This window comes from Belonocnema kinseyi, chromosome 3, assembly GCF_010883055.1.
Source record: "Belonocnema kinseyi isolate 2016_QV_RU_SX_M_011 chromosome 3, B_treatae_v1, whole genome shotgun sequence".
NCBI lineage: Eukaryota > Metazoa > Arthropoda > Insecta > Hymenoptera > Cynipidae > Belonocnema > Belonocnema kinseyi.
Window position 1 is genome coordinate 158460680 of NC_046659.1, and position 13998 is coordinate 158474677.

At 32.8% G+C, this 13998-nt stretch overlaps 1 protein-coding gene across 3 annotated transcripts in view; it reads right to left on the reverse strand.

Moving 5' to 3' along the window:
- LOC117169099 (methyltransferase-like protein 9) overlaps nt 1-13998 on the reverse strand; it is a 90241-nt gene that overhangs the window by 41566 nt on the left and 34677 nt on the right. For all 3 annotated transcript variants that reach the window (XM_033355232.1, XM_033355233.1, XM_033355234.1), the window contains exon 2: nt 11584-11795. In XM_033355232.1, coding sequence (XP_033211123.1) covers nt 11584-11795 — 212 coding nt within the window. The remainder of the gene's footprint in view (nt 1-11583; nt 11796-13998) is intronic.

Below are 13998 nucleotides of genomic sequence, written 5' to 3' on the forward strand. Positions count from 1 at the left end.
ATTTTTACCCATTCCGCTTCTTTGGTTTCCGAATAAATACTATTCAGAGTTTTGGATTTCTGATTTATTCCTTTTTTCGAATTTTTGGTATTCCTAAGTTTTGCCATTATGTATTATAACCCATTCTGAAATTTTACCTTTCTTAAATTTTATCCGTTCCGAAAAATGAACGGGCCCCTCTCGTGGATACAATATAGAACATAGTGTTGTAGTATACGCATCATCTTTGTAGTTCTTAAGTGCTCAATCAGGGATAGTTCAGATTATAAATAAAGTGACAGGCACGAAGTCTTTCATAAAGCATGTACCACTTCGATGAATTACTGCCGCTTTGAGTAACGTAATTATTCTATCGTTCATAATCTGGTCTTTCCGCGCACGGTCGACTTTAGACGTGGCCTACGCAGTGGAAAGGCCGTAGACTCATAAACATATATAAAGAAGCTCATAAACTGCAGGAGCCGAGTGTATGTACAAGCACAAGGTGATTGCACGATACATGACTACGATACTTCGTGTAATATTTCTCGATAAAACGTGTACTATTTGGCATTTCAGTCATAATTCCAAACACTAGTCAACAAACGCAAGCGCTATGCGCGCGATTACAGCGATCACGTCGTAAAAAGAGCTCGAAAAAGGGGAAAAGTAGAGGAAGGACATTTATTTTTATATTTAGAAAAGAAAAAAAAATCTGCCGGCTGTGCGGGCACTCTCTCTTCGCGTGCTATGCGCGCGACTGTTTGTTTTTCGCGCTTCGCGCTCAATTATGTATTTACCTCGCGCTAGGCGCTCCGTCTTTATATTTTCGCACATTCTCGCGCAAATTTTTTAAAATGAAGACTCAAAACATCCAGCACTGTAATTTTGTGATTGTGAACTCTCTTTTGTTAAAGCTCTTTCGGCGCTCAATTGTGTATTTACCTCGCACTAGGCGCTCCGTCTTTATATTTTCGCACATTCTCGCGCAAATTTTTTAAAATGAAGATTCAAAACATCCAGCACTGTAATTTTGTGATTGTGAACTCTCTTTTGTTAAAGCTCTTTCGGCGCTCAATTATGTATTTACCTCTCACTAGGTGCTCCGTCTTTATATTTTCGCACATTCTCGCGCAAATCTTTTAAAATGAAGACTCAAAACATCCAGCACTGTAATTGTGTGATTGTGAACTCTCTTTTGTTAAAGCTCTTTCGGCTTTAACGAACACATTTTCATCACGTATCTCGTGCTTCGAAATCGATTGTTTCACAAATGTCCACTTTTCTACATTATACACAACACTTTTATATGAAATATAATACATTTTTTTATGTAACTCTGCCTGGGATTGCTTATTCAGGTATTGCAAAATAAAAAACAAATTGTATTTATCATGATTATTTTAATACTTGTTTCTCATTTTGCTTTAAATGATATGATAAGCTGCGCTAAAACGTGTATCATTCCACTAAATTTATATCATTACACTTCGTATTATGCATGAAAATTGAAAGATAATAATTCTTATTTCTTTGTTTTTATAATTTATAATTTTTAATTTTGTTTTTTACGATTAGGAAAAAACTACTGCGCATCTGCATAGGGTATAATTCAGGAACCTGTATAGGAACCTATGTCCTCTTTCGACTTTTCTGGCTTTTTTCCAAAAATATAATTTTTTAATTTTTAATCTTTTTTTACGATTGAAAGGAAATCTACTCGTCTTATCTAAAAATGATTAACAATAAACTTATAGATCTTTTTAGGCGAACAACTTTTTCTTGTTAATTTTAGTTCGTACCTTGTGTCGTTTTTTCAAAAAAATTTAATGTGTATATTTTGAATGTTATTTTTTGCGACTAAAAACAAAAACTACGCTTTTTATTGAAAGGTGATGCGTAAAACATTTGTAGATCTTTCCAGGGCGCGCAATTTTAGCTTATTCATTTTTTTTGTAACTTGCATAGTTTGACCAAAAACCGAATTTTATATTATTTTTGGTACGACAAAATATTGAATTTTCAAATTTTCCACAAAATTAAATAAGTTGTTATGATAATCTTGTACGGCTTTTAAAAATCAACGTTCTTCTCTTCTTGATTTTTTTCATACCATGCGTGTTTGGCTTAGAATGTTCGTTTTAGTTTTTTTTTTTTGGAATTTGAAAATGCTCTAACTCTGATAATTTTCTTTTTAAAGAAAAAAGTCAGAAGGATAAATTGTTTGAGTTTCTGAGTACTATGAAGAACCGTACACAGAATCTTTAAATCTTAAAAAAATGTGATTTCAAAAATTTTGAAAGTTCGCTCACTGTTTGAGTTTTCCTTTATTTATAATATTAAAAACAAACTATTTAAAAATTCATAACGACACATTTTTACATATTAAAAGTTCTAAACCAATTTTGAAAAGAAATCTCTTGAAATTCCTTGGAATCTTTTAAAATAACTATAAATATTTAAAATCATTCAAAATCTGTCGTATTTCTTAATATCCCTTGAAATTGTTGAAATCCGTAGAAATTGCTTTTAGTAAAATTTAATTAAATTACCTAAAGTTCGCTCGAAAATCTTTTAAATCCCTTGAAATCGTAAAAAAAAACATTAAAATAAGATTAAGTCATTTGAAATTTCTTTTATACAATTTATTATAAACTATAACTAATTTTGTCGCCTTCGTAAACTAATTAAAAATCCAAATTATCTAATTCATAATTATTAAGAGTTCTAAAAATATTTAAGATGATTTGAATAATTTAAGAAATGAATAATTCTAGCTAGAGATATTTGACAAAAAAATCTTACTTTCGTAATTTAAATATTTTTATGTTTGCATATTTGAAGATCTCAGCTGTTTCCGTAAATATTGTTGGCTCAATATTCTTGAATTTTAAATAGCAATATTTTTTTATCCTCAATTAAAAGTTGTTCATATTTGAAAAATAGACATGTAAAGTTAATAATTCAGAAGTTGTTTAATTTTGATTGTCTAGAAATTGTCTAATATTACAAATTCAAAAAAATTTTTATTTCAAATACTCATTATCTAAAATTGTCTCAGGAATAAAAACAGTATCTATTAAAAATTTTAAATGTAAGAAGTAAATCTGAAAGACTTGAAAATGCCTATTTTTAAGTTAAACCCCGTGGGATAACATTTTTTAAAAATAAGGTTGTCTTTTAATTTTGAAATTGTAAAATAAAAAAGGCAAATTTTTTAAATCTACTTTAGCCAAAAAAACTTGGTTCTTTCATTTTTAGCAAAAGTAAAAGAAAGAGGATCTTTTATATGTTGATAAATCTTTGCGTTATTTAAATATTATACAGAATGTATTTTTTGTAAAAATTTATCTTGTTTGATAGAAACTTAATCTTTTTGGTTCAAAATTTATCTGTTTATTTTTCAGCTTATTTCTTTGATTAAAAGTTAGCTTTTTAAAATTGAAAACTCTTGTATTGTGTTGCAAATTAATCTTCTTGGTTGAAAATGTATATATATTAGGTAAAAAATTCAATTCTTTGGATAGCAACTTAACTATCAGTTTCCAAAATTCCTTAAAAAAAACAAATATTTGTTTTTTAAAATGCATGCATTTTTTGTATATTATTTTCTAGTGGTAGAAATAAATCTTCTTTGTTAAAAATGTATCTTTTTGGTTAAAAATTTATTTCTTCCATTGAAATTTTTTAAATTCAAAATTAATTTTTTGTGAAGATACAATTATTTTGTTTAACAATCATCTTTTTGGTAAAAAATAATTTCATTATCTGAAGTTTTTTCTTATTAATTATAAAACTATTTCTATCGTTTAAGATTGAACTATTTTGTTCAAAATTCTTTTTTTTTATGTTGAAAATTTAGTTCACTAACTGAAAATTTAAGTATTCCATTTTTGGTTGAAAACTTATCTTTTTTTAGTTGAAAATTCATATATTTTTTTGAAATGTTTCTTTATAAAATTAATATTTTCAGTTAAAAATTTAATTATTCAGTTAAAAATTATTTTCCTTTGGTTGAAGATTCATTGCTTTAGTTAAACATTCACTTAGTTGACTGAAAATTAAACTTATTCCATTTTTTTGTGCACAATTTATCTTTTTTTTTATAGAAGTTTGATCTTTTTGGTTGAAAAATCTTCTATTTAGTTAAAAATTTAACTATTTCGTTGAAAAATTATTTTATTTGGTCGAAAACTGATCTCTTTCAGTAGAAAATTCATCTTTTTTGGATGAAAAATTATGTTTGTAACTGCAAATTTAACTAATCTAGTTTTAGTTGGAAATTTACCTTTTTTTAGTTGGAAATTAATGTATTTTGTGACAAATTAATCTGTTTGGTTGAAAATTAATTATTTGGTTAAAACTTTATTTCTTTGGTTGAATATTCATCACTTTAGTTAAAAATTGACTTCTTTTGGTTAATTTTTGTTTTAGTTGAAAATTAATGTATTTTGTTGAAAACTTGTCTTTTTTAGGAGAAAAATTCATATTTTAAGTTGAAAATGCAACTATTTGGGACGAACAAAAAATTGGTTCAATATTCCTTATTGTAGACAAATATCCATGTTTTTCTTTGAAAATTTACTTGAATAGTTAGAAGTTCGTTTTTTAAAAATTTATATTCATCTTGGGTTGAAAATTCAAGTATTTTAAAGAGAAAAATTATATTTTTGGGTTGAAAAATTCAATTTTTTGTTTATTAAAAATTCACATTTTTTGGTTGAAGACTTCACTGTTTTGTCGAAAAATGGCCTTTTTGGCTAGAAAATTAACTCTTCTCGGTTTAAATAATCACTATTACACTTATCGGAGAGGAATCATTTTTTTACAAGGATTCATCACTTAGGTTGAGTGTTTAACTATTTTGTTGAAAATTCCTATTTTCAAAGTTAAAACTTAATTGCTTTGATTAAAAATTGTATTCTTCTATTTTTGGATTAAAATCTTTCTTTTGAACCCAAAAACTCAACTATTTGGTTGAAAGCTCATGTCTTTTTCGATTGTTTCACATAATTTGTAGATGACTCCTTATAAAATTTTGTGTTACCATTGTCAATAAAAAATTTGAAATATTGTATTTAGAAAAAAATGTTTGCATCAACATTACTGATCGCCCAGGTGTAAGGTTGTTTTTAAATTTAAAAAAGTTTTAAACTGTCAGGGAATTTCGAAAGTGGTATTTTGTAACAACCCTGAAATATTGGCCCAAGAAGATGGCAGCGGTGGGGTTTTAAAAATTACGGAGTCAATTCGCCTGTATTGGAAAATTAAATATTTCGCTACCCCAACGAGCAATAATTAAATTAACAGTTGTAAACAATTGGAAAATTATAAGAGGATTTTATTGATAAATTTAAATGTAATAACTGTAAAATTTTAATTCCATTAAGATTCGAATTCGACGAAGATGAATACAAAATCGGAATGAACAACAGCTTAATTAATATTTCATAAAACCTGTTGTGCGTTTCTTTGATTTAGGTTTATTCTTGCATGTATTTGGTAACCAGAAAGGTACAATGATAATATCCTGGAAAAAACGGTCCTCAATCTGTACCACTTGTTATTTTCGCTAATCTGATTCTTCAAATCTAAGTCTTTCGAGACGTGCCTCTTTTTCGGAATTAGTTTGACGGATCTTGGGACTAGATACTAGATGGAGGGTCGAAAACAAGAAATCTGACCTCAATGAGAGAAACAAGTCACCTGGGTGACGATCTTGTACGATGTCCCGCTGCTGTCCCGCTGGGAATATTAATTACCATCCTCCACAGTCTATCCTCTCTCCGTTGTTGCTCCCGGTTTGAGAAATTAATCATAATTAGCGGCAAAATGTCCTCCATCAAAGTGCTGCTTCGAGACAGAAAGAAGTAAAAAAATCATTTAAAAAACGAGAAAACGAGAGAGACAAGGAAAAGAAATCAGTCACTCGAGTGCATTCGTTCTTTCTTCCTTCTTTTTGACTCTGCTTCTTCCTCTCTCTCTCTTTCCTTGTTTAAAATTTCATCTTTTTTATCCTCTTTATAACTCCTCTTCCAGCTTCTTTTAAAGCTCTTTTATTTAAGATTGATTCTTTCCTTCTCCAATCTTGAGATTGAACTCTTTGCTTCTCGTTTTTTCTGGTGCTTCTTCTTGCCTTCTTGGCTTCTTCATTCAAAGACCAGTGGGTCCAGCTGATTTCATTTCTTCCAAAATTACGCCTAATTTCATCAGATTGGCGCGCAGGTGGCAGTCATGGCCTTCCGAATCCATTCCGCTTCATTCACGCTTTCGACGTCAATTAAAATTGATTGGTACCTACCCAACTCCGAATTGTTATTGCTTCTAATTGCGGGTTGGAGCTCCACTTCAGCCCGTTCAACACTTCCTCTCTCTCATTATTCTCCTACTTTAATTGCTCAACATTGTTATTCTCTGCCACTGTCCTGTCATTAATTACATTCGTCCGTTATTTTCCGCGTCGTCGAACATTCGGACTTTGTTTGTCTAAGTTCTGATGGCCTAAGTCCTAAAAGCTAGCTGATGGTACCAACTGCAATCGTTCTTAACTTCTATTCATTAATCTGCATTTCTTAAAACCATCTCAGTTTTCAGAATCACGATTATTTTTATCAATATATATTTGCTTACCATTTAGAGTTAATATGAACATTTAACTTATAAATTCTTGGCTGGAAAAATTAAAAGTTAAACATTCGTTCGACTTGAAAGCGGAAAAATTTCAAAGTAAATGATTCTTCTTCTTGGAAAAGTTATGTTCTTTCAAGTTACAAAGACCTAATAGTTTAAAATTGTATTATAGTTTTCAACTTCTATTCATTATTGTGTATTTCTTAAAATCATCTCAGTTCTCAGAATGGCAATTGTTTTTATCAACAGGCATTTACTTGTCTTCAAAAGTTTATAGGGACATTAACTGAACATATTTTTTGCGACTGGAAAGGGGGCAAATTTAAACAGTGTATCATTTTTCGAATCCAGAGAGGAAATTTTTTTAAAACCCTTACAAATTCTATAATTCAAAATTTAAATGTTAAAAATTAGACATTTAGAAATTCACAATTTTAATAGTTGAGAAATTTTGAGCTTTAGGCCTTCAATATTAAAAAAATGGAGTTTCAAAGTTTCAAGTCCCTTCAAGATTCTGTCAATTTAATTCAAATGTAAACATTCTTTTCACTTCAGAGGGAAGAATATTAAAAGGTAAATTATTTTTTACCTGGAAAGGAGGCAAATCTCAAAAGTCAACAGTTCTTCTGGAAGGGCTTGAAAGGGGAAAATTTGACCAATAAATCATTTTTCGCCTTAAGGGAGGAAAATTTGTTAAAATAAACAATTTCACGACATTAAAAAGTAAATATTGCAAATTCTTTTAAAATGAAAAGCCTATGTAGGAAAGATGTTCATAACTAAAGTCTTTGAAAATTTAATAACTTTAAATTCAGCTGCTATAAATTGTGCAGTTGGAAAGTGAAAACCTTGATATTAATAGAGAAATTTTGAGCTTAAAGCCTTTTATTATTAAAAAAATAATTATAAAGAATATAATTATAAAAAATATAAAAAGTAAAAAATTTTTCGGCTGAGAATGTGACGAATTTAAACAGTCAGTCATTTTTTGACTGCAAAGTTAATTCAGGGAACAATTTTTCGTTTTGAAAGTAGGATGCCATACAAAATAAACTATTTTTCAGCTGGGAAAGAGGCGCATTTAAAAAGGAAATAATTTTTCGACTTGAAAGAGAAACATTTTAAAAATAAAATCATTTTTCGGCTTAGAAAAGTAAATTTGGCTACTTTAAAAAAAATTTATATTAAAAAAATTCATTTTCATGATTTTTAAATTTCCTTTAAGATGGAAACAAAAATTAAAACAGTTTTCAGCTGAAAAGAGAGAAAATGTAAACATTAAATCATTTTTCTGCTCAAAGGATGAAAAATTAATAAAATAGACGATTTTTTGACTTGGAAACGCAGATTTTGCAAATTTTTCAAATGCTTGCAAATTCAAAAATTCTTAGTTTAATAGTAAAAAGTTGCACAGCTGTAAGTCGAAAACCACTTTATGATTAAAACAAGTGGTAAAAGTGGCTTCAATGCCTCAACCAGTTTGAAGTTTCGAATTGAATACAATTGAATGGATTTTTTAAAAGTTAGAGACGGCAAAACCTCGAAGAGTCATATAGAATGTAATTTTGAAACCGGTCTTCTGCAGCAACCCTGAACTTCTTTTTAAATTTTTATTTAAATATAGCTTGGAAAAGAATTACGCTTTGTGTTAAAGAGTTGCTTCCAAGTTTCGTTTGAGAAGAAATTCCGTTTTAACTATACAAGAGTTGACCTTCCTCTTCTGAGGATAATTATTAAAATACTCTACACTAAATTTGCAAATTCCGAGTTGCTGATAATTTGAGTTGCGCTTTTCTCTCAAGCCTTGAATTGTAGCACTCATGTCTGTAAATGCTCACTTTAGGTTCAAGTCAGTAGCGAAGGAGTTAAAGAGCAACGACGAACGATTACCGCTTTGGTTGTGCTGCAATTACCTTAGTTGCAGTTCAACAGGTGAACATTTCACGTCAGATTCTCTCGCGAACTCGAAAGGAGCGACAATGAAAGCATCCTGTCCTTTTTAACTTAAGAGAACATCGATCTTTGTCAATCGACTCTTCTAAGAGTATCAACACTTCTTCTAAACTCTTTTCCGAGATTCATTTCAAATTTTTTCTCGGGAATGATTAGTGCAGACTTCAGAGCCTAAAATGATCTCAAAACAGGAGAAACAGGATAATTCTACATCTGTTATCTTTTTGAGATGTTAGAATGAATCACCCAGGATGTTTAAATCGTTATTCGACTGTAGAAAAACACTCAAAATCTATCTACCACTTGATGAACCTAATAGTCAATTTCATGAAAACCGTCGTCGACCTCCGTCATTCATTAAATGAAGCACACAGCCAATGTTTCGCGTCGTATGTGAATTTGTGGAAAAACGATGCTTATTAATATTTTGGTCAAATGACAGCAATAATAATGCTGTGAATTGATTGAATAGAGTAAAATGATTGATAAAATTGTTGTTTTCTCTCTAGAAACATTAAATATGTTAACACTAAATATCTAGATGTTAAGTGTGACCATCCATTTTCTCAATGTTCTGTGAACATTGACTGTAAAGCTCTTTAGTTTCCAGTAGCATTTGCAATTTTTTTGTTCACATTGAATGAAACGCGTGCCCATCAGTATGGAAGCAGGTCGTTTGTATGTGTACAGTAAACTTGGGGGTCTGATCACCCTGAAGAGACAAGGTCGGAGGGTCGGGGACGAAACAGGGAGGTAACAGGTGGCGCGCGGAACTAAACACCCCCTTCTCTCGTCCAGTCCCCACCCCACTTTGGACCACCATAGACCCACATGAACGTGGTGTGTAGTCAGTGGCGGTATGACAAAAACTGGCTACTGGTTTCCGTCAGAGTCAGACCAAGGGCCCCAAATTCCCCCTCGCTTCTCTTCAACATTCAACATTGACTTCTCTGTGTACCACCCATTTCCAACCCTACGCAATCCGGTTCAAGTAAATATCTCGACACGGATCAGCTTTTTTCATTCCATTCGCTAATGACTGGTTCTTCGATCTTTCAAAACCTATCTTTCCCTTCTTACATTCGGAGATCAAAATAAATTCAGTTTCACGAAAACATGGAGAAAAATGGATGTTTACTCTTAACATCTAGATATTTCGTTTCAACAAATTTTATGTTTAGCTATAGGAGAGTTATCTAGATATTAACGGTTAAATGTGGATACTAAAGATATCTAATACAGAGCGTTTTTACTTCGAACACTTTTTTGGAGAAACAGCATTTGGGTCAATTATTTAACTTTATGAAAACTATTTACAGAATTATTATTAATGTTTGTAAAAAAATATTAGTAATGATAATTTTTTCACACGGTCCTATTCTACACGAAATGACATCGAACGAAATTGTCTATGAGTTTCATCAAGCGGCCGAAAAAGGTCGAGCGTATTTTTTTGTTTGTCGGTACTGTCCTATACATTGAACATCGATCATAGAAGAGAGAAGGGCGTTTGAAAATAGCCCAAAATGAGAAACGATCGAATGTTCATAGCTTAGCCACGTGAGGCGCTATATCACTGTTTGAATCTATCATACCGGCATCCCTGGAGTACTTCAGTAACTGGTTTATCTGATTCACTTACTACTTATTCAACTAAAAACAACCCGAAAAGAAACCACTTTGGTAAATAGTGTACTTCAGAGGTACTAATAAAAATAATTAACTAAAGGCCAGATTGGAAGATCCGAGTTTATTTCCTGAACCTAATGGGTTAATAGTAAAAGCCGACAGGTTTCTGACACTTCTGGGCAGAGAGATGATTGAGTCCAGTGAAAGAAGGAGGCGGGATGGGATGCGAGTGACTACTGAGGTTGAAAACGGAGTGCATGTAAATTACAGCCTCCTTTGCCTTTCGAATGAGACGTTAGTTGGTTGATCGTGCAGGATGAAAGAGCCAGAGAGGTTGCACCGTGGTCGTCTTGATCGTCAATCGCGCCTAGTAGCCGGTATCCGAGGACGCAGTCAGGGTGAGGTTAATCACCCGCGTTGGATTTTAATAAACGGTTCGGGGGGCAAACAAAGCTAGCCATCAATAACCATGGCTGGAGCCCACCTTGGTACGATGCTTCGTCTTCTTGGCTGCTTGGTGAGCATGTATGCCTGGGCCCTTTGCCACTAGCTTGTCGAGCCTCGGACAGAGAGATAGGCGGAGATCGTATCTCCCTGGTTATTAATTAACCGCCGCGAAGGGAAGGCCCCCTTTCATCACCTCACAAACGATCTTGCCTTCCTTACCCAGGGCCCCTTACTTCACCCCTTCCTTCACTTGATTTGCCCTGTGAGTATCGTCATTCAATGTCCCAACTACAACATTCTTTAATTCATATTTTAGCCTACCCAGATCTTGATCAGTCCTGATATCACAGTTCCCTGATATTTTTTAGCCTTTCCGCAATTTTTTAATTTCTAGATCAATTCCACTGAACATGTAACGTTTGTGAAGAATTTGATCGAGAAGAAAATTGTAAAATAGAGTATTATTTCGCGATGCCGAAGATTTTATGCACACTTTTGCAAAAACCAATAAATCCACTGATGGGTTTAAATTCTAATTGATCAAAATACTTTCAAAAATTATGTTAAACATGTTATTCAACATTATGAAACTGCTTTTGTCTATACTGCTTTTAATTAAAGTGAGAAAAGGAACACTGTTAAATTGTTTTCGACTTGTTTGAGTTTTTACCTGTATGGTGTATTAATTCTGTATATGATAAAGTACAAGAAACGGATGTTACACGGGAATAGAGTGAATAGTATTTGTACATGTGTAATTCGTAGATTACCCACTGTTTAAAAACAAGTGTAGCATCCGAGAACCTGTATAACACTGTCTGGGGCCACTATGCTGTACTGAAACGTTTGGTTCAACTGTCAGATAATCAAATTCAATTATTTTGTACCCTATACCCAAATAAAACAACAACTATTTTTCAATTTGATTAGAATAAAATCGCTTACCCATTGGCGGAAGTTCGGCTGATAAAGGATGATAAGACGGATCGGGCCAGATAGTGCCAAGTTTGTAGAAACAATGAGTTGGATCTTTCAATGGACCTCGAAAGAAAACCTTCTGCAGCTTTGTCTGGTAGATTTTCTTGAGGCCCTGTGCCTAGAGGAACCCATAGGCTCAGGATATCTTCTCTATATTTGCTGCATTCAATACTGTACCACTGAAATCATGAATAAAAAAAGTTAATCATAAATAAAGATATATATGAATTAAAGTGAAAAGAAGTAGATCCTATAATAATCAATTGAATAAAGGACACTCTCTTTACAAATGTTCGGATTGTAGCAGAAAGATAACAATTTGAAATACCCATTTGAAAACTGAAATGAGTAGGACATTTACCCAAAATTGACATGGAGACTTTGCATTCTTAAATTAAAAGAAGATTGCAAAAAGTAATACAAATTCTTCAGATCTTATCCTACGGAAACTGGGAAGCATACTGTACAAAATGTATGTTCTTATTTTCCATTAAATATATTGGAAGTTCATTTCCGAGACATGAGGCAACGTTCCAATGTATCAGTTTTTAAATGATGATATTGTAATATTGGTATACATGTATCGTAATGTTGCTAAAGTGAATGTAAGGAAAAAAACACAATACCGGTGTTATAAATTCCTATTTCACCTTCCAACACCGGTATTGCAAAATTTATCTTACGCTATAGTAAAAGAGTGGTAAGATCTCAAACATTTTAAACAGTGTAGTTTGAATTCCTCATGAAGTCATCAGGAATGGTCAATGGCTGAGCTTCCGATTTACACTCGGCCTCAAAATTCGAATCGGTAATTTCTCAGCTCCAAGTGCCTTGGTTAGACTCATTTCTCTTGCTGGAGACATTGATTTAGGTGGCCGTGATTTTCAACTTGGCTACCTCTCATCTGCTGATGCTCCTCGGTCCTCAGTGATCACGAAGTGCACACGCAGAGACGTAAAGCAGCCTCTCAGTTGCCACTAATGACACAAAGAGGAATGCTGTCCTTCAACGTGCGACCACGTCGGTAGCCATTTGTAATTCCTGAAGAAAAAGTGGAGAAAAAGCGGAATCAAAGTGTGATGATGGGGGCCGGCTACCCACAATTAGTGACACATGCTGGCAGCCATAATTAAAATCCTGCGCTCCTTTCCTACCACCTTCCTTTCCTCTCGTTCCGTTCTTCGTTTCCTTCTCGCACTTGGAGAAACTAATCGAGTCTCGGCCACTTGGTTTTTTGCGCACTGATCGCGGCAAATACTCCCCGTGGACTTAAGGTCGATTTACGGACATCGGCATGTCTAACCCTTGTCGAAAGCTTCTTACCAAACGTAATTGGTGTATCGCGAAAGTGATAGATGCCCATTGTCCACATTGTCCATTGCCCATATTACCTGTAAAGATTGTCAAGATCGATGCAAGGGGCTTGGATTAATCTCTAGGTTCAACAGGATCTCTAACACGTTCCTACAACAATGTCTCTTCAATCTGCTGCCTTCACTCTTCCCACAAAGAAGAGTTCTTAGTAACTCCTGGTGTGGATTTCAGTGTCAACAGCATTTCTCCAGTAGAGAACTGGTGAAACTTGTCAAATGACTTTTTATTCCCATCTCAGGGTTCGCCTTCACGCCACTATTGACACTTTTTTTGAGCGATGACACTATTTTGAAAAAATGCAATTAATTCCTCTGTTTCTTCACTTGCCATTGAAAAATATTTTCGAACTTCGATGATGGTTCTGTCGACTTGGAGCACAGCCAATAAACTGGTATTTTTTTAAATACTGGAAATGGGTTGAAATATAATTGAGAGGTAGATTATGTCAACTTATGATGTGGACACTTATTAACAAGTGTCTTGTTTTTAAATTGGATGTGGGTTCAAATATAATAGAAAGGTGGATTTAGCTAAGTCATGATGGTCATGATGTGACGAACTACAAACAGGTGATTTTTAACAAAACACTAAACATAGGGTCAAATATGGCTGTCAGGTAGATTTTATCGAGTTGCGGCATGTCCAACTATAAACAAGTGTGTTTTTATTTAAATACTGAAAATGGGTTCAAATGTATTTACACTTAATAAAACGTCTAGTTAAATCGACCAGAATTCTGGGTAAATATGCCCTTACTATTTTGTATGGTTAAATTAATCAGAATTCAGATTTTTTTAATCAAAATTTCTGGTTACTCTAACCAGAATCTAACCAGAATGTTACCGAGTGGATATATGGCCCACTATACACAGTGATTTTTGTCTAAATACTGAAAAAGGGGTCAATATAATGAAGGCGTAGACTCTGCTAAGTTATGATGTGGAAACTATAAACAGGTGTTTTCTTTTAAATACTGGAAATGGGTTCCAATATAACAGAGGCGTGATT